The sequence below is a fragment of the Lynx canadensis genome, chromosome C1, assembly GCF_007474595.2.
Source record: "Lynx canadensis isolate LIC74 chromosome C1, mLynCan4.pri.v2, whole genome shotgun sequence".
NCBI classification, from domain to species: Eukaryota; Metazoa; Chordata; class Mammalia; order Carnivora; family Felidae; genus Lynx; species Lynx canadensis.
This window is the reverse complement of record NC_044310.1, coordinates 123,201,317-123,228,525: the sequence shown is the minus strand read 5'-3', so window position 1 is coordinate 123,228,525 and position 27,209 is coordinate 123,201,317. Positions and strand designations below refer to the sequence as shown.

The window sequence follows — 27,209 nt, the reverse complement described above, 5'->3', positions numbered from 1 at the left end:
TCACTGTTTCAATGATTTTACCCTGTAATTGTTGAAGGTATTGGTGACAAAACAGAAAAAAACAGAAAGTAAAGGTATCTAGATAATAAACCTCAACTGAAGCTTGAGCGATTGAAATGTTACTTCATTAATTTCTTTTTAAGAAAAAATTCCTTAGCCTGGCTGGCTCGGTCGGTAAAGCATCCAACTCTTGATGTCAGGGTCATGAGTTCAAGCCCCATGTTGGGCATGGAGCCTACTTAAAAAAAAGAGGCAGGGGCACCTGGGTGGCTCAGTTGGTTGAGTGTCCACCTTCGGCCATCTCAGGACACGATCTCGCAGTTCATGAGTTCGAGCCTACATCAGACTCGCTGCTTGTCAGCCTGTCAGCGCAAAGCCCACTCAGGATCCTCTGTCCCCCTCTCTCTACCCTCCCCCACTTGCACTCTTCCAAAACTAAATATTTTTTTTCAAAAATTCATTATAGGCCCATATTCTTTACAATGCCTTTACCCTGGGTCACAGTAACAAAATCAATACTACTTTTAGCTTTACAAGAATTATTGGTGGCACTAAATAGGAGAACAACTGTTTGTTTTTTAAATTTAACGTCATAAACAATCTTTTAAGCTAATATAAAAGATCTCAGGACAAGCAAAAAGATGGTTAAACTCTATTTTAGACTTATGGTAACACCAAAACAACTTTAAAAGTGTGAATAACACAAACTGAAGCCAAACACTGCAAAGAGATTTTTAAAAATCAGATCTGTTAGGAAATTTTGAAGAGAAATGAACTATTTTCACAAAACCTGAAAAGGAAATGGGTGATTCATCAAAAGTCTAGATGAATCCTGAGACACCTGTTCATTCACTGACGTCTGCAGTGAACAGGGGCAGTTGCAAAGTAAGTACATATAAAACTCAAATTTAAGAGTTGTAATTAGGAGTATTTTATATTTAACTTAAGCTTGGTAGAGGAAAAATTCAAATGGAATTTTTAAAGTATTTTTTTTTACCTTCTTAACAAACAAGGTAAAATATTTAACCATTAAACATTTATTTCGGAAAACTAGAATTATTTAAGAGACATCCAGTTCTAGAGTAATTTGGCACATATATGAAAAAAAATCAGAAACCAATTCATAGATCTGTAGCACGCAAATACATATATATAAACATTTTATTTCAATAATACTCTTCATCACTTCAATTTAAATCATTCCATTATGAAAATGTCTTAATTGAAGAGAGAATATTTCTTCAAAACTCTAAATTAAGCAGAGCTTTATCAATTAAATTTACAGCAATACAGCCTTTAGAAATACATAATTCTTCATTTTACAATAATACTTCCCCTTTAAAAATTTGTCATAGTTTGTCACAGATTTAAAATACAAGGCACCTAATGCTATGAAAGGGTAATACAGCATATGTAGTGTGAGTGAACCAGATTTCTCTCAGAGATTGATTCTCTTTAAAGTCCCACTAAATTTGCACGGACACACTTGCATAAAATTAAACATTTTTCTGTGTTGTTAATTTGCAATATTCTACGAAACTTAAAAGTATAATCCATACCTATTATAGGCAGCTTATTTTATCATTTTATCTGTAAGAAACACTGATCTATATACTTAAATGATTTCTTGAAAACATTTTCATAATATAGCCCAGTGTTTAACAAATAATGTGAAAATAAAGTCTCCAGAACATCAGAATTTTATTCCTTGATTAGTTCAAATTATTTCATCAGCTGAATTCCTTGAGATATGTAAGGCAGGTTGGTCTTTTAGCGGGACTGTGGACTGGAACTTCCTATAACTGTGGTGATATGTACACAGCTACATAGCAAAGTACTTCATTATGAAATGAAGAAAACAGGTATGAGGAAAATATATTTTAGAGTTCCAAAGAACTGAAACTGTTATTTTTCAGACTAGGCACTGAAACATTTTCTACAAAAACTTGCCAGGGATTGTCTCTTCGCTGCATAATGTTCCATTATCAAGCTAAAAATAAAAACAAACAAACACAAAATCATCATTAGATTATAACTGTCATAGTTTTAATTTTTACAGTTTATACTGTAAAAAGCAAATTATCTTAACATTGAAATATATAACAAACACAGTTTATTACACTTAACAACTGGATACTGGAACCGGAGGTGAGCACTAAAAGCGCATGGGAGTGAGTTCCACAGCAGTGTCTAAGGCCAACACTGCTTACAGATCATGTGGTGACAGTTTGACTCATGGCATACCCACCATTACCCCGATGCAACAAAGACTCCTGCCACACCTTTCCTTTACACTCTGCCGAGGTCCGTCTTCACTATCTCCTCTTATCCAGTTCTCACTCCCAAATTTACTGAGTCCTTGCTGGGGGGGTGGGGGGGGTGGGCATGAGTGTGACCATGGGAATAATGCACACACAGTAGGGAGAGAGTGCATACGTTACAGCACTACAAAGCTTTAAAAAATAACTATATGTACTTTTTAAAATTTAAAGATGGTAAGTAAACATATTTGGTTCTACTTTGCTGCCAAAACCTCAGTAAAAAGAAAATAAAGGGATTTTTGTCACATGGACAAAGGGAACAGCAGAGACTAGAAAACAACAACGAAGCAGGTATCTCTAAAAGGAGGAGTGAAGAAACAGCTAAAACAGAAAGACTGGCACGGTTTATAGAAAAAGCAGTTAGACATTCAAATGTCCTGCCTTACTTTTTACAGCTGGTCAAGTGCCCCTTCTCTATCCCCAGAGAAAATGTGAGGTGTATTCTCTAAAAGTGTAACAAAGGGTCTCTGAACTGTGGAAATGCCAAGCACAATCCACCACGACTCAGGTAAAAGTAACATTTATATCACCATGACCATGCAAACACTGCTTACAAATCTATCCATAATTATACAATAAGTACACTGGGATGAGGAGGTGGTGGAAAAGTAGGCAAGTGGGGTGGGGAGAGAGGAGGATGAAACTTGAATGTAATCTATCCTCATCTACCAAAGTGGGAACATCAACTGAAGATGCCTAAAACAGAGAAATCAAGAAACAGAAGTATAAGTGTGGTACTTGAAGACAGTGTGTGAGGTGGGGTGGGGGGGGGGGGAAGAGGGGGGTCAAAACAACTGATGAGTTTAACGTTGACTTCTTGGAGTGGGACGAGAGCAGAAGCAGGTGGGCAGGGCAGGCGGCAGCTGCTCTGTACGAGCAATCTCGTAGAACTAGAACTCGAACTCTCTCAACTATGTGCATGGGTGACCATCGTAACAGTAAAAGCTGGAATACAAAATGACCAAAGGAAAACACAAGACCAAGACACTTAGTCCTAGGTTAGAGGTGAATCTGCCACAAAGATGATGACACTTAACCTTCAAAGGCCAATTTGAGTGTAAGGAGTTGACAGGAGTTGTTAAATGTTCTAAGTGAGGAGGGGAAGCCCAGCTGAGTCAGGAAACATTTCAATATAAACTGCCTCAGGTTATCTTAGAAGAAAGGGACCTGAATCTGCAGAATTTCAGTAATTTACTGTGATTTCTCATTCTAAATAAGTACATAACTACTTTTATAGCTGCCAAAAATATATGTTAGATGTATTTCAAGCATTGATGCAGTGAAAGATAAAAACACCATGTACTCATCTGTCTTGTCAGAAATATAAAAGATAGTATTTTTTACAATTTTTTAAAAATGGGGAAATGTTCTTGAAACATTAATTGAAAAAGCATAGTCAGAGAATCAGGATATACACTATGCCAGTTGTGGAAAACACACACAGACATACAAAGAAAAGACTGGATATACACCAAATTAATATATTTTTTCTTACTTTTATACTAGAGGAAAAACATTTTTCTAAAGTGTATTATTAAATAAAATTATGATCCTTAGCGTGAATAAAAGTAATAGTTGAACTTGGGATCACTTAATTTGAGTCAGGCACTATTGCACACTTTAAATCTTACCAAGTATTTAATATTCCCAGTAATCTTATGAGAGAGGAGGGACTACCACAACCCCACTTCACAAATAAGAAAACTGAGGCACAGACAGGTGAAGAACCTTGTATAAGGTCACACAGCTAGTGCACAGAGAAGCTAGAATTGGAACCCAGTCAGTATGAGTCCAGAGCTTGACTCCCTTACCCTCTAGACAGTATTTCAGATTACAGGAATAAAGAACCTTATTCAGCACTAATACTAGCTAACATACAAACCTGGACTACAGACAACAGCTAACTAGCTCCATCCTCCTGAGAAACACCGTGCATAGGAATCAGACTCTCGCACTGTTCACTGTCTTCTGGAACCCTTAAAAAAAATGTTTTTAAGGCAATAGTTAAGGAAAGCTTTTGAATGGAAAGGAGCCCTTAAAAATTATCTATTCTACTGGCTGAAGCTGTCAGGTCAACACTAACACTAAGGCAAGACTTCCCAACAACATGCCCCAAGTTCTTTTTATAGTAGGATGTAAAAATCTTTCTCTCTTAAAAAGAAAGATATTTGAAGCAGTGTTATCATATTTTATTTAAATTTTGTTCACACCAATGGAAGTTTTCTACATTTAAATTCATCACAGCAAAACAGTAAGCACTTTGGTTTTACCTATAAATCAAAACATTTTTTAAAGTAGTTGTAGGGGCGCCTGGATGGCGCAGTCGGTTAAGCGTCCGACTTCAGCCAGGTCACGATCTCGCGGTCCGTGAGTTCGAGCCCCGCGTCAGGCTCTGGGCTGATGGCTCAGAGCCTGGAGCCTGTTTCCGATTCTGTGTCTCCCTCTCTCTCTGCCCCTCCCCCGTTCATGCTCTGTCTCTCTCTGTCCCCAAAAAAAATAAATAAACGTTGAAAAAAAAAAAATTTAAAGTAGTTGTGAAGAAACTATCTTACCACACAAAGGATCTAAACAACTTATTTTAATTTTATGTGACATAGTACATATAAAATTATAATCTTTCAATAATTCTTCCCAAAGTGTCTACAAATTAGTCCAGCACGATACAATTTCCAGTTTAATTAGCAAGGATTATATTTTCAAAAACTTATACTGGAACCAAATATACCTCTGAATACGATGTTTTCTGCATATAAAGGCAAAAATTCTTCTGATTCCCACCATCACAGGATCCCAATTATTATAATGGCAGAGGAGAGTTACAATAAAAAATGAAAAAAATACAGGGATCGCGCCTGCAAAAAATAACCAAGAAAACTGCACCTAAAAATAAAAGATAGAAAAATAAAAACAATCCACCATTATCATTAAGACAACTTTATTCTTTAAAATAAGTTTTCCATTTATGAAAATCTGCAGGAATAAGTCAAAACACCAAGAAGATAATACTTAGCATTGATAATATATTAAGTATATTATTAAATATGAGGATTCAGAACTTCAGCATATGATTCCACTTGCTTAAATTACCAACAAAAACATGTCTTGCTTGGAAAATGGCCTAGGAAAGCCAGAAGGCATGCTTTTCCTGTATTAGGCATAGCACATCTGAGAGCAGAATTACAAACCATTTAGCTTTGTCTTCCACAACACATTGCCCATTTTTTTCCTGTACTGATTACTGGCGATCCTCAAGTAGATCCTCCCTTCAGTTTTGAAGTCATCTTCAAAAACTCACATTTTTATTTATTTTACTTTTTTATTTACAGATAGAGGGGGAGGGGGGGAGAGAGGAGAGAGAGAGAGAGAGAGAGAGAGGGTGAGCGCGAGCGAGCACGAGCAGGGTAGAGTGGCACAGGGAGAAAGAGAATCCAGGTTTAGTGTGGAACCTGACATGGGGATCAATCCCATGACACTGGGATCATGACCTGAGCTGAAATCAAGAGTTAGACACTCAACCGAGCCAGCCAGGTGCTCCAAAAACTCACATTTTAAAAAACTATGCTATAATATGTTGTGATACATTGTGCTATGTTACCATTCCTTCCCAAAGACAGCACCAAAAACCCTTAAGTGCAACTTGTGCAAACCTTTAATTAACAGTTTGCAACAGGGGCACCTGGGTGGCTCTGTCAGTTAAGCATCCGACTTCTGCTCAGGTCATGATCTCACAGTTCGTGGGTTCGAGCCCCACGTTGAACTCTGTGCTAACAGCTCAGAGCCTGTAGCCTGTTTTGGATTCTATGTCTCCCTCTCTCTCTGTCCCTCTGCTGCTCACTCTCAGTCTCTCTCTCAAAATAAATAAACATTAAAAAAAATTTTTTTTTAAATTTGCAACAAATTCTCCTGCTTACTCTTAAAATAATTTGATTATGTAGTAACAAATGAAAAAAATTCCAAAAGGAAATCATGGCTTAAGTACACTAAAGACAACAAACAAGAACACTTTTACTAAGAAACGTGAGCCAGAGAAGACAGCAGCAAGCAGGGCCTCAGGGGTGAAGAGCCCATCAGATATCATCAAGGTTGAGCCTCCAATCCATCATTTTATCAGGGTTGTCAAGAAAATTGAAGATAATGAGATGCCATAAAGTGAAGAAAAATCTTTCCCTTCATTAGTTTACCTCTACCATCTAGATTCAACCAAGAATCAAAACCAATTGTCAAAGAAGGCTGCACTGATTGAGACTCAGCTGCAACCCAGTGGTGTGATTTGCTTTCAACATACTGATGAAAATAGTAACTCCTATCTTTAAAATAAGAAAAACTGTGCTTGTTCTCTGTAAGTATTAAAAAAAGAAAAGTGCAGTTAGAATCATAAGCAAGACTCCCTCTGGTGGGAAAGATATACTACTCCAGTTCACAGCACCATTAGTCAGAGCAAAGGGATTTTGTGAGAATATTTTTTATGAGGGACTCACAATGCATAATGCAAGAATAATCACTGACAACTTTTAATATGCATGTCCTGCTTGCAGATACACACACAGGCTGTGAGCGTAAGAATACCCAGGAAAGAGCAGTCAGTAAGAGAAACTAAAAAGCCTTCACAATGCTATCAAATTATTGGCAAAACATATTCTTGGAATATTTGCCAGAATATTAATAATCTAGAAAAGCCATGACGTATTTAAATGACCCAAGACCAGAAAAAGTATGAAAACTTATGACTAATGAAAGTTAAAGATATAGATATAGTAGATAAGAGTGATTTCATGAATATTCAGCTAAAACCCTATTTTACAATTGAGTAAAAGTAAACTTTGTAAAGGTGGGTAAAACCCTACTTGACCTTTGAAAGCAAAGTTCACCTGTAACAATGCAGTTATTTATGTGTTGCCACATAATAAAAAAGTTCTGATTTTATTTCCAACAAGCTATGAAGACAGCATTTTAAAATGAAGACACTGAGGGGTGCCCGGGTGACTCAAGTCAGTTGAGTATCCAACTTCAGCTCAGGTCATGATCTCGTGGTTTGTGAGTTCAAGCCCCATGTTGGGCTCTGTGCTGACAGCTCGGAGCCTGAAGCCTACTTAGGATTCTGTGTTTCCCTCTCTCTCTGCTCCTCCCCTGCTTGCCCTCTCTCTCTCTCTCAAAAATAAATAACATTAAAAAATTAAAAATAAAATAAAATGAAGACAATGACAAAAATTGTCTACATTACTGTCTAAACCTGACCATATCTGGATATAAATGTGAATACTAGCAGAGATGCTTCCTCTCATACAAAATATCAATTATAAATAGGTTTAAATAATTTATTTTAAGCACAATAAAAAATATTGATAAATGCTGAAATTTCAGAAACTATATATAAATATAGTTGCTTATAGAATTTAAAAAAAAAAAAAACATGAAAGTAGAGTTCTCCTGTTTCTATTACAGTCTGGGACACCCTGCCACTTTTTTCTAGAAAGTATCTTCCTACCCTTGATTCTCACTGGAGGCCCAGCCAACTCATTTAACTGGCTGTCCAATTCGAGATGTGAAGACAATCGAGAAAAGACTGGTTATGTTTTTCTAATCAATCAATCATTTATCTTCATTTTCCTTATGTTTTGCCCTCATCTTAAAATATCTGAATCCATAAATTACATACTCATTAAATAAAATTAGATCCCCTGTGACAGTGTTTTAAAAATCCTAAAATTAACCTTCAATTTTTATTTTTCAAATCAGCAAAGCTGATATTTTCAAAATATCAGTACAGAAAAGCTCATTTACACAGTAGTCTACCAAAATCCTCTTATACAGCACTCCCCTAGTTTCACTAGAGCAATTTTGGTTGATATTCAAGATCCTGAGATGTGGAAGGACCTGGATATTATTTAAACCTATAAAGAATCTAATGATGTATAACTTTAGTGTTATGTATATGTTACAATATTCTCGCTCTTGAAAATGCATGATATAGAAGATAACCTAAATTAAGGAGAAACTCTGTTAATAACCATGACAAATAAGCAAGAATTTACTGAGCCATGAAACAAAGTATCAGCACAGAACCGTTTTTTAAATAAAGAAAATACATATCACTGAGAGTATTTTGCCTTTATCCTAAGAACTGCACAAAGATCTAAAAAAAAAAAAAATCTTTAAAACTTTGATTATAATTTCTACACATTATAAGCCTTAGGGCTTTCAAGTATTCCCTCTTCAAATTGTATTAAACCAAACTACACACACACATACACACACACACACACACACACACACAATTTTGTAACTTAATTCTTGGAGTTCAAAGTTTTACAAACACTAAACTGATAAATGACTACACTACATCTTTAGTTGAATATATATGGCATGCCTTTCTCCCCCTTACCCCCAAAAGCACTAAAGAAACTCCTCCCTTCGGGCTGTTACAAGGTATTCTCTTTTCTGTGATGTTATCATTGCCAATGTTCATCATAAAAGTCCCTGCCTCCAGACCAGGACATCACAGAAGAGGAACAGAGCACTTGCCCCTCCTGAACCAGACAGAAATGAGCATTTGCTGAGAAACATTATTCCTGTTGCTCAGACTGATAATAGTATCACACTATTAAAGAAACTTTGGAACTTATCTTAGAAATCAAAACACCACTAATTATATAATAAGATATATCCTATTTTCTATTCTATACCACTGACTTACCAAAGAAAACATGCAATAATCAGCTCTAAAACTGGAGAACTACATATAAAGATACTGTTAGTTCTTCACTAAGAAATTAAGAAAAAAAAAATTGAAAAGCTAAAAATGCAAGAGATTATCCATTTCTTTGGTACTTTTTATATATCTCTATGTAGTAAAACACCTTGGACATTTAATCATGTGCCCTAACTTTCACTGTCTCTGTTTTAAAAACCACATCTAAAATATCTAATAAATGTGTATCTTACCTTTTGCATACACATGTCAGCTATTATGGACAGAGGTATTGTAGGCTTAGTGCAAGTGTGCCTATCAACGATGAGGTAAGAAAGCAGCCCCTAAAAAGAAAAAGAAGAAAATACATGTTTCCATATTAGAAGAGTAAAACAACCAAAGGAAATATGGACATGAGAGATCAGGAGCAAATAAAAAAGCTTAGGACAGACTTAGACACAATAAAGCAACTAGAAAGATTATTAAAGTTTACCTTCAAATACTAAAAATCCAAATACGTAAGAATAAAAACTTTCAAAGTACTTATGCCTTTTTCCAGATCTGTTTACAGATATTATTCAATTTGGATGCATAGCTTCTATTTCATTAACATTTTTAATAAAATTGCTGCAAGAGTTCTCATAGTTTTGTAATGACGATACTTAGCTAACAAAGGAAACAGCTTATTAAACTGCAGGACAATACTTCACACCACAGACTTCTAAGAAAGTGATAAGCCAACACGTGAGTCTTTCACCAAACCAAAAATATCTCACCCTCATGAAAACTAAAATAGTCTTCTGACCTGTGTTGTTCTTTTGGTTTGGCTCAGCATTGAAAATGACTGGTTATTTTTTAATGGTACTTCTTTATTGCTTTCCATTTTTCTAGCAAATGTCCTAACCAAATTTAAGCTCTTCACTTTATTTCCCCTTGAACTACCAATGTTGGGTATCAAATTTTGAAATAGCAATCTGCACATGATTTTGTTTAGTTGAAAGAAAAAAAAAAATGAAAGAAAGCATTATACCAAATAGGTAAGCCATTATACAGACTAATAATTTGTATGAAAAGAAAACAAGGCGCCTGGCTGGCTCAGTCAGTAGAACATGAGATTCTTGATCTCAGGGTCATGAGTTCGAGCCCCACATTGCAGGCAGAGGTTACTTTAAAAAAGAAAAAAAGAAAAAAAAGAAATTATAAGCCAAGATAAAACTGTAATGCATGTAATTGTGACTACAGACCCATGGAAATTCTAGGTTAGTAAATTCTAGCTCAGTATATATTAGTATTAATAATGCTATCCTGCAATAAAAGAGGCTATCTTGATAAAGTGTCACTCAACATATTCACTAGAGGCTATACCATTAGTTCTTAATGCAGGAAAGAGAACTCAAGTACTAGTGGTTCCACTACTTATGAGCTAGCTGCTCTGTGAAAAGACAGTTCAGGAGGTCAATTTTTCCTTTTGTAATGCAGCATATGTACTTAGAGACTTGTAACACAAAGTACTATCATAAAGAGTCTGAGATGAAGTATTAAAAAGGAAACTATTTGGGGTGCCTGGGTGGCTAAGTTGGTTAAACATCCGAATCTTGATTTCAGCTGATGTCATGATCTCACTGTCATGAGATCAAGCTTAGCGCAGAGCACAGAGCCTGCTTAGGATTCTGTCTCCCACTGCCCCTCCACCGCCTGTGCTTGCATGTGCATGCTCTCTCTCTCAAAATAAATACAGAAAAAGAAAACTATTTGACTTATACTGCCTTTTCCTAATTTAGCTGATGGCTGAATCCTTTTATCATCTATTATCATTTCAGGGGCACACTCTGGGAAACGCTGAGACAGAGAACTAGGTGCTACCATTCAACATCTAATACAAATGGTACAGTATATGCGCTTTACAGCACACCTCAATTTTTTAAAAATAAACAGTGAGGGACAAGAACACATCTTTAATTTACAAAAAAAAGTTCACAACCATACTTTTAAATCTGTAGTTTACTACTCAGCCCTTGATTATGTACACTGAAGTTTACTGTTCCATTTACAGTTAAACATACAATAACCCTGCTTCTCCCAAAGAAGGGAATCATTATACATGCAATTATGAATTCTGAGAAATGTGTATTTTCTTATAATTTAAAAAAGGTAAAATATAGAGAGATATGTTTCTTATACTCGTTTTGTTGCCAAGAACACCCAGAGTATAAGGGATACGTTTGTTTCTTCACTGACTGGTTTGCTGCTACTGCGTGTTATCATTAGTACTCTGAACACTCGAGTATTAGAGTGTATCTGAAAACTAAACCTTCTTGAGATCCTGAAAAATCCATTCTAGGTAAGGATAAATATAGCTTTTATCATAATATATGACTTTGTATAATTTAACTATTCAACAATACTCATATACTCATATATCAATACTCACATATACACAGCTGGGAATATAAGTTGTGTTTCCTCTGTGGAGAATGACATTGCAATTCTCTATCAAAATCTAAAGTCCCTATAATTGACTCAGTGTTTTCCACTTACAGATATTTATCCTATAGAATGCTTACATAATACCCAAAGACATATAGGAGGAATATTCACTGCTATTTTATTTACAAAGTAAAGGAATGGAAACTTAAAATGCCTCTCAATAAGGAACCAGTAACATACATTATTCTTCTACTTATTAGGTACATAATGGATTGAACATAATGTATTAGAACTATACATAGGCTTTTAAAAATGAACTGAACCCTAAGTGCTGACATGTGAAGATTATAAGATAATCTGTGAAAAAAAACCCAAAGTACAGAACACTATCTATAGTATGCTATAAAATAAAACAATTTGTTGGAGTGGGGGGTGGTAATTAGGAGACTGACACACCTTTCTGCACATACAGAAAAGTTTGTAGACGGCTTAGAAGTTAACAGTGGTTGTCTATGAAAGAAAGGAATGGCGATTTGGAGTGAAAAAGAGATAACAGGATTTCCTTTTCATTGTACACCCTTTTGTATACCTTTGCATGAATTACTCTTTTCATTCTAAAAAAGTTATATTAAAAAAATTTCAAAACATGTTATTATTTATTTAAATGTAAGTTTTTCCAAGGGAGCAACTAAAAACTCACATAGAGAAATTACATGTCATGCTTGATCATCCTCCAGAACCTACATCAAATTCTGCTAAACATAATAAAACTCTATTGTATATGTTTATTAAAATAAAGCTCTCAATAAGAATGAGCATTTTAATACTTACAGGTGGCACAGTACATGTTTACTATGAGTCTTAATGTAATAAGCATCATACTAAACCCTTTCTCTAGCCAACACCCAAAGAAAATTTAATTATTGCTTTGAAATATATTCATTTGCTTTGAAATTTTCTAATTGAAACTAAACTTAAAGAACTAGAAAACATGAACTTGTATTAAAATATAGTTAAGTACACATAATATTTAAATTGCAGTAAAAAATGGCTGAAGATCAACAATTCTTCACGACTCAACTGAGTTCAATCAAAACTCTACCAAAGTAATTCTACCTGTCCAGACCCAAGAGTAGAGAGAGGCAAGAAAAATGAGACAAAAGAAATACCAAAATTGATAGAAAAGAATAGGATGAAAGAGAGTATATGATATATAATATAGGAAATAAAATACATAACTCTCTTTGATGCGCACCTAAAATACATGCAATGAAAGATGGAAGAATGAATAAATGGATTCTGATATCAAAGAGTTTTAGATCAGCAAAGGAATTTAAACACATAAATTACTACAAATGAAAGTTAATCTTTCAGTACTACAAATGAAAGGGAGTGTGGGAGACTATCAAGAAAACAGAGAAATTTCCTTAATTGAGGAAGGGGGAAAGTACAGGCAAAGCATTAAGGAAATCCATGGAAAAGGCTACTTTGTTGTAGTCTTTTGCAAGGGAAAACTAGTTAGTAGTCTTAACTAGCATATAATAAAAAATTCCTTTTAGGAGTTTAGGTACAATTTGCGTTGTTGTTTTTTTTTTTTTTTTTTCAGTTCCTATTAGATGGAAACAGGACTAAGTATCAAGCTCTATATCTGAAAGATTTCTTAAACACCACACATAATTTTGTCTTCAAACTATTTTAGGATCATTATGACATATCAACATACTTGGTATTATAACATTTCAAGCATGTTATCATTCCAAGTTAATCGAGGTTTAGGGTTACACATCTGGCTCACCTACACGAAAAGCCCTAAGATAAAAAACAAAAGCATCTATGAACAACCAGACATTCCAAAGTCTCCTAAATAAGCAAAGCTCCCTAGACTTCTCACTCAGAACTCATGTTATTCATATTTAGAATATAAACCTCGTAAGTTTAGATGTCCATTAGGTAATGGCACCTTTCATTTATATAACATTCTACCTTTAAAACACTTTTACAAATGTAGATCATTTATGTTCATCAGAATTTATTCAACAAATATTTGTTGAGCTCATTTCTATGTGCAAGGTAATACTCTACACAATGGGTGCACAGAAGTTAAAAGACAAAGTTCTTGCTCTAGTAGAGTTACTTTATTAAATTGTGAAGTGTGCGGGATGGGAAGGTGCACAAGAGGAACCATCAAAAGATAGAAGAAATATAAAATACTTAATCTATCCCAAAGTCCATAAACTGGTAACTAATAAATGATAGTGTAATAAATAGTACATACCACAACCACAGGAACTCTGAGAGAACCGTTCCAATAAGGCCATTAATGATAATGCACATTAATACTACTTATTGGGAAACTCAAAGTCCTCAAATCCAGTATAATGAAGTAAAAGAAACCTGGCCATAAGAGCAGCAGATTAAACAGACTACAAAACCTAAATATGTATAAAGAGACAACAGTTAGTAATTGTGATTTATTTAAAATTTTCAAACTTATAACTCTATAATTAGAGAACATTAGATTTTGCACAAAGAGTTCTAACTGGTTTTCTTAACTGGAACTTGTGTTTCTTTGGTTCATATCTATGGACAACTCAACACCAGAAAAAACTACACTAGCAGCTGGTGATCACTGAATCTTCAAGGTTCAACTATTCACTGCACGGAGCAACTCCTATGGAATAAACTACTTAATTCAGAAAGAAAGGTTGCTAACCTTAGCTACTAATAATTTAGTGTCTTCAAACCTAAAGAAACAATTGGTATATGGTATGTATATGGATATTCGGCCTAAATTATGAGGAAGTTGATGGCTGCTCCCTGATTCAACTCATATTTATGTATAAAACACCTGTGGCATGCTCGGAATAATGAAGGAAGTTTCCAAAACAATACATTCTTGGTTCTTGCCTTCCAGGAGCCTATAAACTAGTTGGTGAGAGAACATACCTACATAAATAGCTACTCAACATATGAACTAAGGACAGACTGACTACTCATAAAGGAAGGCTGTAACATTTAGTGGTGACTGTATGTGCTCTGCAGTCTAATTGCTCTGGGTTCCAATCCAGCTCCACCATTCACTAGTAGTGTAAACTTTGTGCAAGATGCAGAACCTCTTTGAAGCCTCAGTTTTCCAATCCATGAGTGTAAATCATATCTAAATAGGTAGTGGGAGGATTAGATTAACACTTACAAAATACAGCATAGTACCAGCATAAAGTAAAAGTTAGTAAAAGGTGAGCTATTATGTTATTATAGAAATGCAAGTTATATGAGTCCCTATGAATACAAAGACTGTAAAGAAAAAAATTACAATTTTATAGTAATTTTATTGCACTTTCTGTACAGTTAAACATTGCAGATCCACTATGAGATTCATTAGATAACTATAGAGCTTTCTTCAAAGTTAAGTTATAGTAAATATATATTTCATATTTGTTGCTAAATAATAGGCTAGTATTTCGGATGCTAGTTAAATCTTTACAGGACTGGAGCACCTAGTCTCTATCTACTCCTAAAGATTCACAGTTACCTGCCTCCTCTGAAGAATGGTCTCAGAGAGCAAACAAGCCAAATTTTCCCAAGAAGTGATCACCCCACACTGTCTGCATCCCCACAACTAACCATAGAGGATGCATAAGGCTCCTCTCATGGCTGAAATCCTACTGTCTGTGAGGACGCCTGTGAGGAGTACCTAGACATTACCGGCTCCTTTCCCTCTCCATCTCCTGCCCCGACATGCCATGAACTGGGCCAAACCTCAATTATACTGAGACCATAACAGTTCTTTCCCCTACTCTATCCTGCTTTCTACTCCCTTGTCAGGTTTCCCTGCAGAGCATCCCCTCAATACATCACCCACAAGAAATTCCTGTTCATATCCTGTTTTTAGAATACCCAATTTAAGACATCTAGTGATAAAATAAAAACAAACAAACGACACACATACAGAAGGGACTCATGATCTGAAAAGCTTACACAACATTAAGAAGTTGTCGTAATCAAACACACCGAAATTTGGCATTATCAAAAACCAAATCTACTTTGCCGTCCCTGGACTATCAAGTCTATGGAATCCCAATGTATTACCAACCTTTGAACCTAAAAACAAAGGTCCCAATTGCTTCCACCCTCCAGAATCTGGCCTGTATACCCCTCCTGTTCTTCCCTAAAGTGGGCTCTCCAGCACCAATCGCACAGATTCACTCACTGTTCCCTGTTATGCTCTGCTCACATCTCCATCCCTAAAGAACCCTGCACAACCCAATCCTAACTTCTTTCTGGTCCTGCCTATTATAAAGCCCAGATCAAATCAATATTGTGTTATAGATCATGTCATATATGATATATAAAAATCACATATGATTTTTTTGTCTGTATGTAATAAGAATAAATTAACAATTTTTCCTGAAAATTGCAATCTTAAAAAAAACACACACTCAAAAAATATTAGCATTTCATTCCATTCCAGGTGGAATTTTTCTATGACCCCTAAAATAAGACATTATTAAAGTTACCTTCATATTTAAGGTATATTTATTGAATTCCATACTTAAACTTGAGTGATCACCTGGTCTGGTAGCTTTCCAATGTTTTGTTTCTGTTAACTTTAGGTGAAGATATTCAAACATTTCTTAGCAGAAAAATATTTTCTACAAATCAAATTACAATGCAAAAGCCCAAGAAAAACAGAGCTGTTCCAGCTGAAGCAGCAAAGGGCTCTAAGAACCAGAACCATACATGCAACTCCACCTCCTCCCACCCATCCCAGGATCCTCTGCAAATCAGTTTGAAAGCTACTCATCTGTCCAATCTCCTATTTCTCAGATGCGTATGAAATAAAGGAAATTTATAACAACTATCTTCCTGGTCTCCTAATCTCCCCATAAGCTGTACTTTGAACTTGCATCACCAGGCTTTTTTTAATATACTGATAATCAGATACTCTTAGAAGATATCTACAGATATCTGACAGATAACACAACTATTTTACTCAGCTGATATCAGGCAAATGAGAACTTATCAGTTCTTCATATTCAGTATTTTATTTACAAAAATTAACAACTGATTGCCAGAAGAAACTACATTTTGGGAATTTGAAAAATCTATGTCATAAAAGAGCCTATATCTTAAAGAGCAGAGGAAAGCCTTTAAGTGTCCCATGAGTTTTAATGAAAAGTACATAGGACTAGAATAGTCTTCTTTGCTTCTAAAAGTCAAAAATGGTTAAACTGTGTAATACAACAGGTATACTCTCACATGCTTATAATAGCATAATTCTTTCTATCAATGAGGAAAATATCTGATTCACAGGCTGAAACATGAATGCAAAAAAAGGCATTAGGAAGAATTTCTTTCTTTACTTCACACTAAGGAAACTGGCCTTCTGTCAGAGGTACACAGTTATGCAGGGCAAGGTATGAGAAAACACTGAGACTGGACTTCATGAGCCTTAAATCTGACAGTTTTAAAGAATCATATGGAGGAAAAGAGAAAGGCTTCCTTATTCCCTCTAGAACAAAACCCTAAGCTAATCATTCAGAGTAAATAGCCTCACAGGTTAAACATATTCTTACCAAAGAACATTGGAATATCAACCTTATCTTCTCTGTCTACTTTTCTCTTAATCATAACAATATAGACAGCATAGAGCATGGCTCCAACAAGAGACCAAATGGAACCTGTAAAAATCAACATAATGAGTTCACGCATTTTTCATTAGTTCATTCAACAACACTTATTTAAAATCTAATACGGTGTCACATACTATTTCAAGAAGTACACAAATATGAAAAGATAAACTATAGCCCACCCCTCCATGTCCTCCAGGAGTTCAGGAAGCAGTTTAAAGAGTGAACAAACGCATGTGCAAACATCCAGTGATCTATACAAACACACATAATGTTAAAACCATGGAAGTTAACTATTTGTTTTTTTAATTTTGAAACGCTACTTCAGTTTGACACCTGACACTGTCTGGTGTAATAATGGTTAAGCCATTGCTTATACAGTCCTCTCCACTGTCATGTATCATCTTTAGTATATATTGTACTACCATTTTCAAGGCCCTGTTCAAGTCCCACCTCTGCCACAAAGCATCCTCCTCCTACTCCACTGAATTTCCATCCTCCTGGTCTTCTATTTTAGACAATTTAATATTTACATGGTTAAATGTAATATTATTTTATTCTCTAGTGTTTTTATTTTGTAAGCCTAGGTAATGATTAAAGTCAAGAACTTGAAAAGTACAAACATACTTTTTAATGTTTTCTAAAATATCTAATACATGGCGTATAGTACGGGCATAATAAATGCTGATTCTCTTTAATATTAACTCATTCTCAAAGACATTTAAGTAAGTTTTAAAAACAGCTAAATTAATGTGCTGTCTGCCAAGTGACCACATTTAATACTTCAATTAATTATCCCAAATTCCAATGTTTTATTGGATCTATTTTTTAAAATTTAACTTTTTTAAGAAAGCAAAAAAAGTCTATCAATAAAACCTCACGTATACACAACAAATACATATATCATTTTACATATACAAAGCTGCTGTGGGTGAGAAATGATATAGTTCAAGGCATAGCTATCAGTTCAAGGGTGAGAAAGACATAAGCAGTTCAAGGCATGAACTATGCCTGGGCAATAACCAGGGATAGTTTAGAAAGCAGTGCTCCATTCAATGAATTTCAAATATCTAAACAAAGTATCCAGAAGGAAGCCATAAAACTGGGTTCTACTATCTTTGTTTTTGTTCAGTCTAAACAATAGATCAAAACTGAGTGTTCACCATAGCACTAAATGTTTCAGGCAAGAATCATGAGTGAACCACAAAATTAGTGGGTGCAAGTATAATAGAAACATGGTATGTGCGTAGTCTCAAAGTATCTCCCTACAAGATGCTTACTAGTTGCAAAGAAAAAAGTTAGTAACTTGACACTGGAGCATCCTGGCAGGCACTACCTTAAAAATTAGTCACTACTAATGGGACAACACCATGTGCCTTCTAATATGATTTACTGATCAGGACACTTCCAATATCACTTCCATGGCATTCTAATCAAAAATACACAACATAAATTTAACCATAAGGAAGTATCAGACAAACCAAGAGTGAGGAACATACCACAAAACAACTGGACAGTATCCTTTCAAAGTGTTAAGGTTATAAAAGGAAAAAAAAAAAAAAAAAAGACTGAGGTACAGTTCTAGATTAAAGGAAACTAAAGAGACATGACAACTAAGTGCAACAAGTGATGCTGGACCAGAAAAAGAACATTCATGGGAAACATGGTGAAATATGAAAAGGATATACAAATTAACTAAATTATAATCAATGTTAATTCCTGATTTTTGTAACTATACTGAAGCTATGTACACAGTGGAGAATCTGAGTGATGGCTATATGAGAATTCTATTAACTATTTTTAATTTTTTTACATGATTTCCAAAAAAACGTTAAAAAAAAAAAAGGCCCCATTAGTGCCCACCCTCTGTGTGTGTGTGTGCACATGCACATACATGCACACAAGGACATAAACACTGATATGTACAAACTGTCTTGTATACTGTAACAGAAAGAATGCAGAGTCAAGTACTTACTTACCTATTGTATCTCTTCCAGCAGATTTTTCAGACCCTGACAAATTAACCAGCACAACACCTCCAATGCTGTGAGAATAAGAGCATTACTAATAAGCAAAATAATACATTCCTTAAAAGGGCTAGTAATGAAGATAAAAATTATTTACAAGTAATCAAGACTATGCTCAAAACTGAGCAAAACTTAAACTGTCAAAGAACTTAGTGATTTAATTAATAATATTTAACAATGATAACAGGACAGTGTAAATGCTATACTTGTATTCAAATCATTTAATTCTTGCAAAATGTACAAATTACTTTATAATAAAGGTATTACTGTTGTTATCATTACCATTTTACACATGAGAAAACTCACACACAAACATATGAAGTAACTTGACCAAAATCACACAGATGGGACTGAATCTATCGGTAGCCTGCTTCTAGGTAAGTATTCTTACCTCCTATGCTACCTACTGCTTTTGGTTAAGAAGTAACCAACTTTTCAGCCTCTTCCAAACTTGTTTTTGAAGATATGCCTACAGTATACCCATACAAACCTAGCAATAGCACAAATGCTGCCTATTGGTAAAACCTAAATTAACAATAAAACCATACTTAAATATTTGAACGATTAATTATAAATTGACAAAAAATTCAACCGAATTAAACTTCATTTACTTCCCCAATACAAATATATTGTATTCCCCTAACACAAGAATAGGTTCAGCTAAAACATTAGCTAATCATACATGCAATATAATAAACTTCTAGTGGGCATAACATCTAAATAATAAATTAGTTGGGTCAACCGGCCTACCCCTGAAAACTACCATGGTTATGGCTAAAAGAGAAAAACACACCGTAATAAGAGCTACCACGTATGTGACTACCAAGTACCTCAGTCCCTGTGATAATTGCTTTTTATATACACTGGCTCCAAACTTTCAAACGAGGCTAATACGATCATCATGTTCTCACCTAGGAAACTATCTCAGAGAGCTTATGGAAACTGACAGGAAAAAAGAACAAAGCTCTGACTCAAACCCAGCTCTGACAGCTAAGAAACACTACTCTCTTCATTAAATCATTCAACTTTCTTCTCTGATTTCTGATTTTTTCTCATAAAGACAACAGCTTTATCAAACCAATACATCTTTGTTGAGTACTGTCAGTAAGCAAAGCCCTACGCTACACTGCAGGCGGCACAAATAAGCAGCAAACAAGGCTCTGGCCTTTAAAGGTTTATAACCCATAGAAAAGACAAGACAAACATACACAAAGTTACATAAAAGATTTAAATACAGTTATTGACAATACTGATGTTACACACTAATTCAAAACTGCCAGATGGTTTATACAGAAAACAACTGAAAGATCATGTGAGGATGAAATAATCAGAGAAGACTGCACGTTTGATTACTAGGAGATATAAAACCCAAAACCAAAACAGAAAGAGGAACTTGTTTTAGGAGAAGGAAACAGGAACTTGGGAGGTGATGAGGATTAAGGTGCCACATTAAGTTAAATGTAAACATCAGTACAATACACAGTAGTATACTGTCTGTCCTCACTTGAATGGGAACCAAAGCTGCTTTGGGGTCCCTCCCTCCAGTTACTCTCCCCAGGACCATTTAGAAAACTAAAGAAGGACCTGATCCAAGGCTGCATAGCATGATATCCACATAAACCCTTCTTTCATCATCTTGCTTTGCCATAGTATAATATAAACTATCCTATGTCACTAACAGAAAAATTTTAAACATTATATTTTTAAGCAGAATTAACTAGCTATTATGTTACATTCTTACCTTAAAATTACAGCTAGTAGTTTAGAAAGAGTAAATCTATCTCCACTGTTACTTGGAAACACTGCAGCAAGAATTAAGGTAAAAAGTCCTGCAGGGAAAAAAGATACATCAACTTTAATACTGTGGAAAGCAGCCTTTAAACTAAATCATGTTTATTTCAACAATACAGATTAAGTATAACCCTACTTTTTTAAACTAATAAGAGTTAAATTGAGCATTCAGAGTAACATTATGACCTCATCATAATCAAGCATGTGTGCTCAAGTTATTTTTACAGCTTCAAAAATACTTTTTCTCTCCCAGATTTGGAAGGTGATTCAATTTTTAAAATAAAACATCTTTCATTGGGTAAATTATGGTTCTGAAAAAAGCAATTACATTTAGCCAAAGGGTCCAGAAAAAGATCTTCAGAAAGAATATGTGAAAGGAATGACAACCACAATACAAAAAACAGCCCATCAAACTTAATATGTTGTTATATAAAAAATGCCATAACATAGTCGAAGGAATGTAAACAGTACAAGGCCACAGCATAAAACTACAAACATTTATGTAGTTACAACACACTAATGTACATTATTAGAATGAATGTAATTTGTAATAAGATAAAAATGTGTGTATATGTACATACACATACAACAGAAAAAGGTTTCAAGTTATAATGTAAATTTTGAAGACAAATTTCTTACCAGAGGTTGAGGACAAGATATTAACTATAGCAACCTGGTGTCCGAAAGTGCTTCTTGATATGACAAATTTGCCAGAAACCACTAAAGACAAAGAAAACAAAGTGAACCCAATTGAATGACATGCTTACATCTGTCAGAGTTTATAGGACCCTCCTTTTTTTTCTCCCCCTAAATATTTTATCATAAGAGCTTTTAAAAGTTGCTTTCTATTGAAAAATCACAAGCTCAAAAAAGAGGGCATTTACAATTAGATCTAAGATCGTTGCTATTCAATTTCCCGTAAGAAATTAACAATAGCTCATTAAAATTAGTATTCAAGTTTTTTTTTTTTTAATTTTTTTTTTTCAACGTTTATTTATTTTTGGGACAGAGAGAGACAGAGCATGAACGGGGGAGGGGCAGAGAGAGAGGGAGACACAGAACCGGAAACAGGCTCCAGGCTCTGAGCCATCAGCCCAGAGCCCGACGCGGGGCTCGAACTCACGGACCGCAAGATCGTGACCTGGCTGAAGTCGGACGCTTAACCGACTGCGCCACCCAGGCGCCCCACAAGTTTTTTTTTAATGAGGGTAAAACTGAGTATCAACTTTAAAATTTGCTTTATCCAAACACTTCTAGCATTCTATTAAAGTTTATCTAAATCAAATTTGAATTTGGGGAAATTCTCCAATATTAAAATATGTACAGATAAATATAGCATGATGAGAAATCTACTCAACGAGATGATGCCTATGGGGATGGATCAAGGTAGCTACCAACTAGGTAGACTGATAGATAAAAAGACATTCATTTGGAAATCTAAAAAAGTCCAATAAAAATGTGAATTTGCTAGCTAATTATGATTATTTCTCTGATACTCAGTTTGGAGACACAATACAAAGAGTTCTCATAACTGGATATAATTTAAGGAAGTTTTCCAGTTTGAGGATTTTTTTTCTTCTCTTAGGCTCATCCAGGCTAGGATATCTTATATCCTCAATACTGTGCCTAATTTAAGGAATAAGAAGTAAGACTTCTTTTGATGAAGCCTGATGTGTGTTGGGGGCAGGTGTTCCAAAATTCATTTATTTTTACTGCTATTAGATATCCTAATGCCTATTATCACAACTCATCCATTTTTCTGTTAATGGATATTTTTGACTATTTCAAACAATGATACTATGAACATTCTAGTGTATGCCTCCGGGTACATATGTGCATGAGTACATATATATACTAAGAAGCAGACTGTTGGATCAAAGTCAATTAACTCCTCTCTGTTTTTGGCATCACTGTTACTTAGACATTCATATTCCACTGAAGAATGAATGTCCTCTTAAGAAAGGTACACCTCTTGATCTCTCTCAGAACTTTTAGTTACGTGAGTACTATAATTATTAGCATACACATTTCAGCGAAGCAACAAAGGCATATCTTAGACCACTGCTAGAAGGCAGCAGATAGCTGAGTCTAGTAGATTCATGTAGTCTACACTGTACTCAAAGTGAAAGCCAAACTATAGCAAAGTGATTCTGACACCATCTGTAGTTCTCTGACTCCCTAGATAATTTCACTTGACTTTCTAAACGAGAAAATGAGGTAACAATTGCTAAGATGAACAGTATCAAACATATATGGCAATAAAAGCCACAATCTGCTTGTGGTTCAAGTGCTAGAAAAGTAAGATTCTACTCTTAATTATCTTTTGGAGATCTGTCTGCAAGAACCGATAAAACTTACAGGGTGATCATGAGCTTTCTGGACCCACTTTCCTTACCACTTTAACACATAAATACTCATTTTCCAAACAATCTCACTGTCTCTGCTAATACAAGATACAGAAATAAAAACAGATCACTTAGGTAGCAGCCATTCAAAACTCCTAAGAATTCATCATGAGTTATAAATAAACTCTTTCTAGAAAGACCTTCCCATTCTTCACCTCTCCCCATTCTCTGGCTTTCAAACCCAACGCACTCTTATCACAAAAGAAGATTCATCTCAATTACCCTCCAATAAAAATTAACCTTACAGTGTTTCACTTTATTATTCCAGAGTTGAGGACAACCACTTACTAATAAAATAATCTATCACAAATAAGTCATATATTTCATTATTTCATGAGTGATAAGTTATTTTAAAATTATCATAAAAGGTACTCTAGATAAGTACTATATGACCCAAATTATATCCTACAGAGAAAAATTAAAACACCATAAGTCCTCATGAGACAAAAGATATTCAAGGTGGACTGGCAAATACAGTAATCACTAACTCCTTCTGTCCTGCACTGTACATTAGCCACTAGCCACATGTAGCTACTGAGGAACTGAAAAGTAGCTAGCCTGAACTGAAATGTTTTGCAACTAAAACTGAAAAACTGAAGTTGAAAAGAAATAGAAACTTAAAAAAATAGAAATTTAAATGAAATTGAAATGCTTAGAAGATTTTAGTACAGAAAAAGAATATAAACTATCTCAATCTTACACTGATAACATGTTAAAATATTTATACATGGTGCATTAAATAAAAATATAGTATTAAAATTAACTTTACTTGTTTCTCTTAACTTGATTTCTCTTTTAAAATTTTTTAAAATATCATTTAAAAAATTTGGGGGGTGCCTGGGTGGCTCAGTCAGTTAAGCATCCAACTTCAGCTCACGTCATGATCTCAGGGTTTGTAGGTTCAAGCCCCACATTGGGCTCTGTGCTAACAGGTGACAGCCTGGAGCCTGCTTCGGATTCTGTGTCTCCCTCTCTTTCTGCCCCTCCCCAGCTCATGCTTTGTCTGTCTGTCTCTTTCTCTCTCTCAAAAATAAATAAACATTTTAATTTTTTTAATTTTTTTCTAATTGTAGAAAATTCAAAAATACATAGGACAACCACATTTCAGGCTCCTTTATATTTGTATTGAATAGCACTGCTCTAAACCTTATCAAACCTTATCACTCTCTTAAATATGGTTTCCAAAAAGCTTTATTATTCTTTCTATAGAAATGTCTTTACTAAATACTAACATAGCTTTCTAGGCTTGTAACTTATTTAGGTTCTATTCTATTCTATTCTATTCTATTCTATTCTATTCTATTCTATTCTATTCTATTTAAAGACTACCAAAAGTGGAAACCACCCAAATGCAGATCAACGGATAAATAAACAAAACATGGTATATCCATACAATGAAATAGTATTCATCCTTTAAAAGGAAGAATGTTCTGGGGTACCTGGGTGGCTCAGTCAGTTAAGCATCCAACTCTTGATTTCGGCTCAGGTGATGATTTCATGGTTCCTGAGTTCAAACTCTGCCTTGGGCTCCACACTGACAGTGTGGAGGCCTGCTTGGGATCCTCTCTCTGCCCTTCTCCTCTGCCCTTCCCCAGGCATGTGTGCATTCTCTCTCTCTCAAAACAAATAAACTTAAAAAAAAATTAAAAGGAAGAAAGTTCTGACACATGCTATGAGGATGAACCTTGAAGACTTTATGCTGAGTTAAGCCAGTCATAAAAGCAAAAACAGTATATGATTCCATTCATACAAGGTACTTAAGAGTGGTCAAATTCATAGTGACAGAAAGTAGAATGGTGGTTGTCAGAGGCTGGGGAAGATAATAAAGGGGACTTATTTAATGGATATAGAATTTCAGTTTTACACAATGAAAAATGTTCTGCTGATAGATGGTGGTGGTTGTACAACGATGTGAACGTACTTAATGCCACTAAAGCTACATACACTTAAAAATGGTTAAAATGAAAAAAAAAAAGGTTAAAATGGCAAATGTATAGCACATATTTCATCACAACTTTTAAAAGGCTTTTTATATGCACATATCTATCTGTATATAAACCTGCTACATGGAATAGTACCTATGTAATGTATTTAATCTATGTAATACATTCTCTCAGAGTCATGAGTTGGAAAATTGCTTTATCCAAAGAAGGGAAATATAGTTTCAATAGGCAATAAGTTGTGTAATTCATAAGGTTTTCCTATTTGCCTTTCCTTTTACCAATTTGCCTAGGGAAACTGTGTGCTCATTTGAAGTAGCTTTCTTCCTTTAAATTGAAGTTCCTGATATAATCATCCTATTCCACAACCAGCTCCCCCCCTAAACACACACACACATACACACACACACACACACACACACTACCATTTAATCTGGCTCTTATCTTTCCCTCTTTTTTTTTAAGTGTATATATTTATTCTGAGAGAGACCATGAGCAAGGGAGGGGCAGAGAGACAGAGAGAGAGAATCCCAAGCAGGCTCCATGATGTCAGCACAGAGCCCAGTGTGAGGCCCAGTCTCATGAAGTGTGAGATAGTGACCTGAGGCAAAATCAAGAGTTGGACATTTAACCAACTGAGCCACCCAGGTTTAACTTTTACTATATAGATGCTTTTATTTCTCCACCTCAAGTCTCATTTGAAAATTAGGTAACATATAATTAATAAATCTTAGTCTTGCCTTACATTCTTTTAAAATAAGCAAACATTTGGAAATCCATATTAGCAGCATAATCCAAATGTATGAGCCTTACATTCTTTTAAAATAAGCAAACATTTGGAAATTCATATTAACAGCATAATCCAAATGTATGAGCTTTTTAGTATATATGTAATTATCATAACTCACAAAGATTTTCTGATTTGCACTGCTGAATATATTAATCAAAGTAACACTCAACTAGATGTTATCCAGGAAGAGGATAGAAAAAAGTGGGCTACGCAATGAGGCAAAACTGGGAAGTAAAAAAATCTTATAATCAGGCTAATGATATTGACATTAGCATGCATTATCTAGTGTTTAAAAAAGTTCAATATAAATTTAAATCTTATAGGCTCATACTAAAGAACCTTGGATTAGGCTGCTTCCAATGACATACACAGCAAAGAGCAACGAAATTCATTATTAAATTCTAAACTCCAGAGTTTTCACTAACTCAGACAAGTAATCCCAGCTTATTCAAAAAGAGTATTTGCTACACGATTGTTCTATCATGAAATCTTAAGCACATTTTTCAGTTTCTATATTAATAAAGAAGCTATCAACAATACTACAAAAAATTCTGTAGAAATGTTTACTATGAGTAGTTGCTAAAATATTTGACCACATTTACATGAATTTATTATACAACCACCAAACCACTTTTTTGACAAAATCAATACATACAGTAAACTCTTCTCTGGGTATTTATTAGCCCTTGTATACATCATAGTATAAAATAACTATTAATTATTCTGACCCTGAAGCAATGTCAAATTCCAAATATATACAGAAGTAGCTATAATGTTATAGTAATTACCGAATTCTCTGAGGTATCGCAAGCAATTATTGACTCTGATACTCAAATTCCCCAATGATGCCAGATAGCTGAGTTTAAAGTCACAATTAAGCAAACTAACAGTATTACACTTAAATAGCATACTGTTAGTATGTACACTGTCTTAAAATTCAAGTTCTAAACATATAATAAGAGAAGACCTACCACAAAGCAAAAAAAAAAGCTAATTTTTGCTACTTGAGTTGCAGTAAGTTTCCCTACAGTTTTGAGTAAGGATTCTTTTTTTCACAGTAGGATGTGACATGCGAGACAGCTTGGCTTCCAATGCATGGCTTGATGGAAGCTGTCGAATCTCCATGATATTACTGAACCTTACACGAGACTTTTTGGGAGCTTAAAAGGAAAAGTATAATACAAAATCAT

The 27,209-nt window shown here is 34.8% G+C and overlaps 1 protein-coding gene across 1 annotated transcript in view; it reads right to left on the bottom strand.

Moving 5' to 3' along the window:
* Nucleotides 1–1,021: 1,021 nt before the first annotated feature.
* SLC35F5 (solute carrier family 35 member F5) overlaps nucleotides 1,022–27,209 on the bottom strand; it is a 37,907-nt gene continuing 11,719 nt past the window's right edge. Inside the window, 15 exon segments of the mRNA XM_030327151.1 lie at nucleotides 1,022–1,990; nucleotides 4,204–4,297; nucleotides 5,047–5,201; nucleotides 9,264–9,307; nucleotides 9,310–9,353; nucleotides 13,712–13,778; nucleotides 13,781–13,822; nucleotides 13,825–13,868; nucleotides 17,003–17,117; nucleotides 19,046–19,110; nucleotides 20,835–20,922; nucleotides 21,524–21,562; nucleotides 21,565–21,604; nucleotides 26,991–27,069; nucleotides 27,071–27,179. Of these exon segments, the coding sequence (XP_030183011.1) occupies nucleotides 4,222–4,297; nucleotides 5,047–5,201; nucleotides 9,264–9,307; nucleotides 9,310–9,353; nucleotides 13,712–13,778; nucleotides 13,781–13,822; nucleotides 13,825–13,868; nucleotides 17,003–17,117; nucleotides 19,046–19,110; nucleotides 20,835–20,922; nucleotides 21,524–21,562; nucleotides 21,565–21,604; nucleotides 26,991–27,069; nucleotides 27,071–27,179 (1,007 nt within the window). The 3' untranslated portion in view covers nucleotides 1,022–1,990; nucleotides 4,204–4,221.